Below are 2,390 nucleotides of genomic sequence, written 5' to 3' on the forward strand. Positions count from 1 at the left end.
GGTGGGGGAGGTTGAATATTAGTAATAACAGCGAACACAGCGATAGGAAATATTATATCATTGGAGGCGTTCCCAGCTGCCCAGTCGGCCCCCCAACTTATTCTCTGCACCACAGAGCAAAATGCGGACAGTCTTGTTCTAGCCCCACGATCACTTGGGCGCTGGGCAGTAGTGGTCCACAGTTTTCATTGGCTGTTTTTCAGAAGGTTGTCAGGCCTTTCTTCCTAGTCCGGAAGCTCTGCTTAAAGTAACAACACAAGAGTCTCTCCCGACAGGTGGATGGTGGCCGCCTATGAAGTGCACTGGCCAGGAATCAAACCCAGGCATCCAGCATGGAAGATGAGGATTCTACCGCCAAGCCACTATCGCTCTCCCTGGAACAGAGATAGGCATAGTGTCTGAGGCACTTGACTGCTAACCAGAAGCCTGGTGGTTCAAACCCACCAGCCCCTCCTAGGAGGGAAGGTTGGGCAATCTACTTCCCTAGTGATACGCCTCGGAAACTCAAGGAGGGGTCGCTATGAGTTGAGATGGACTCCACAGCAGTGAGTTTCTGTGAAGATTACAGCTTTGGAAGCCCCATGAAGTAGTTCCACCCTATCCTCTAGGGGCGCTGTGACTCGGTATTCACGCCACCGGTACGTGTTTGTTCCTTGGTTTATACATAAAGTCCCCATAAGTCCCAGCCAACTGACAGCAACAACAGTGACCAGATGAGGGTAGAATGGATGGATGCCGGGAAGCTGCCACTATGGTGCACTGGTCCGTGCGTGCGCTGAGGTTTGACTGGCCTGGTGATAACTCATCTGTGGGTCCTCCCTCTCATCTAGCCCCCCAGAGGCCTTACTGGAAGAAGGCCTGCTGGACCGTCTCCATTTCCCCCCAAATCTGAGCCTCCCACCTTCCCCCAAAAATCAAGACTTCAACGCGAAAACCAAAATAACAGTTTTATTCCAATCGTGACGCGCAACAGACAGTCCCCTGCCCCCAGTGGAGAGCCTCCGCCCCCCCATCGCTCCAAACCCCCAGTCTCCCGCAGAAGGCGAGGGGTCCAGGCTTTAGTTATTGTTAGGCATTGAGTCAGCTCCGACTCCTAGACCCTACGCAGAGCAAAACGAAGCCCCGCCCAGCCCCGCACCATTCTCCCAATCACTGCTTGAGAAACGCCAGAACCACGCCCCCTTGTTGCAGGTTCCCCTTCTCCCATCTTTCCCTCCCGTCTAATGCGTCCCTGTCTTCCCCCCTTCTCCCCTCCCCCACTGGTCTCCACTGCTGCCCCTTCTCTGGTCGTCTCCCCTCCATTTTTGTTCCTCTGATCTCTTTATCTATCCATCCATCACTTGGCTTCTTATTCTAAGCTTCCTCGCTTTTCCCCTTTGCCGCCTCCACTCTGTAGACCGATCAACCCACTCCAGCACCTACTCTGCCCCAACTCTCCCCGCAGCCGGTGCCCTGCCCCAACCTCCAACTTTCTCACCACCCAGCTTTGCCCCTTTCTTCCTCCTGCCCTGGCCCGCCCCTCTGTACACTTCCAATCACACATTCGCTCTCCCGAGGAAAGCCATCCGAACCCACCTTGGCCTCACCCTCCTCTGCAGCCGTGGCTTCAGGACCTCCAGGGCCACGGTCAGCTTCCCCCCGGATCCAGAGAGACAATATGCCAAGGCGGGGTCCCTGGATGCCCCGAGAGACGGGGGTGGGCTCTTGGCCTCAGCCCTGGTATCTTTGGGATCGAAGAACGCCCTCTCACCCTCACCGAGGAGGATGACGGGCAGGAGGCCTGCGGGGTCAGGGCTCCGGGGTTCTCCCCCAGCAGTCCCGGAGCAGGTCCACGTGGAATAAGGCTGCCCCCGTGAGGAGGCGCGCGGCGAACAGGTGGCGGCAGGGCAGACGCCGCGCCGCGTGGATGGAGCAGCTGCAACGCGTCAGCGCCCCGTCCAGGAAGAAGTCCGAGGTGCCGTCCTTGAGGGCAAAGCCAGCTCCCGTCCAGTGGAAACCGCGGGTCCCGTGGCGCCTGGCGAAGGTCAGCTCTTCGGCCACCAGGTCGGCCAGCTCTGGCCCGCAGGCTGCGCGGAACTTGGCCAGGGGCTCCCAGTCCGCCGCCTCCTCGCCGGGCGAGCCTGGTATCTTCTTTGGTTCCCGTGGGCCTTCCCTTTCGCCTCCGCGGGGCAGGCCCTCCCCCAGGTACACCCCTGTTGCCACTGCCCATTCGGGGTTCCCCTCAAACACGGCCCCCACGGGCGTGCTGCACACGACTCCATTCCCCAGCGCCGGACGCCGCCCTCCTGCGTCCCCCCACTCCACCCCCTGTCCTGCTTGGCTCTTGGGGTCCACAGGCCGGGCTTCCCCTTCATCTGGGGCCCTTGTGTCCCCCAGCTGCAGCGGAACCT

General features: G+C 59.7%; 1 protein-coding gene across 1 annotated transcript in view; it reads right to left on the reverse strand.

Annotated features, from left to right (window-relative positions):
- Positions 1 to 1,788: 1,788 nt before the first annotated feature.
- The window catches only part of ZSWIM9 (zinc finger SWIM-type containing 9), a 19,556-nt gene continuing 18,954 nt past the window's right edge, over positions 1,789 to 2,390 (reverse strand). The window contains exon 4 of the mRNA XM_007943026.2: positions 1,789 to 2,388. Within this exon, the coding sequence (XP_007941217.1) occupies positions 1,789 to 2,388 (600 nt within the window). The remainder of the gene's footprint in view (positions 2,389 to 2,390) is intronic.

The sequence above is a fragment of the Orycteropus afer genome, unplaced genomic scaffold, assembly GCF_000298275.1.
Source record: "Orycteropus afer afer isolate SDZICR_OR568_19922 unplaced genomic scaffold, OryAfe1.0 scaffold00099, whole genome shotgun sequence".
NCBI classification, from domain to species: Eukaryota; Metazoa; Chordata; class Mammalia; order Tubulidentata; family Orycteropodidae; genus Orycteropus; species Orycteropus afer.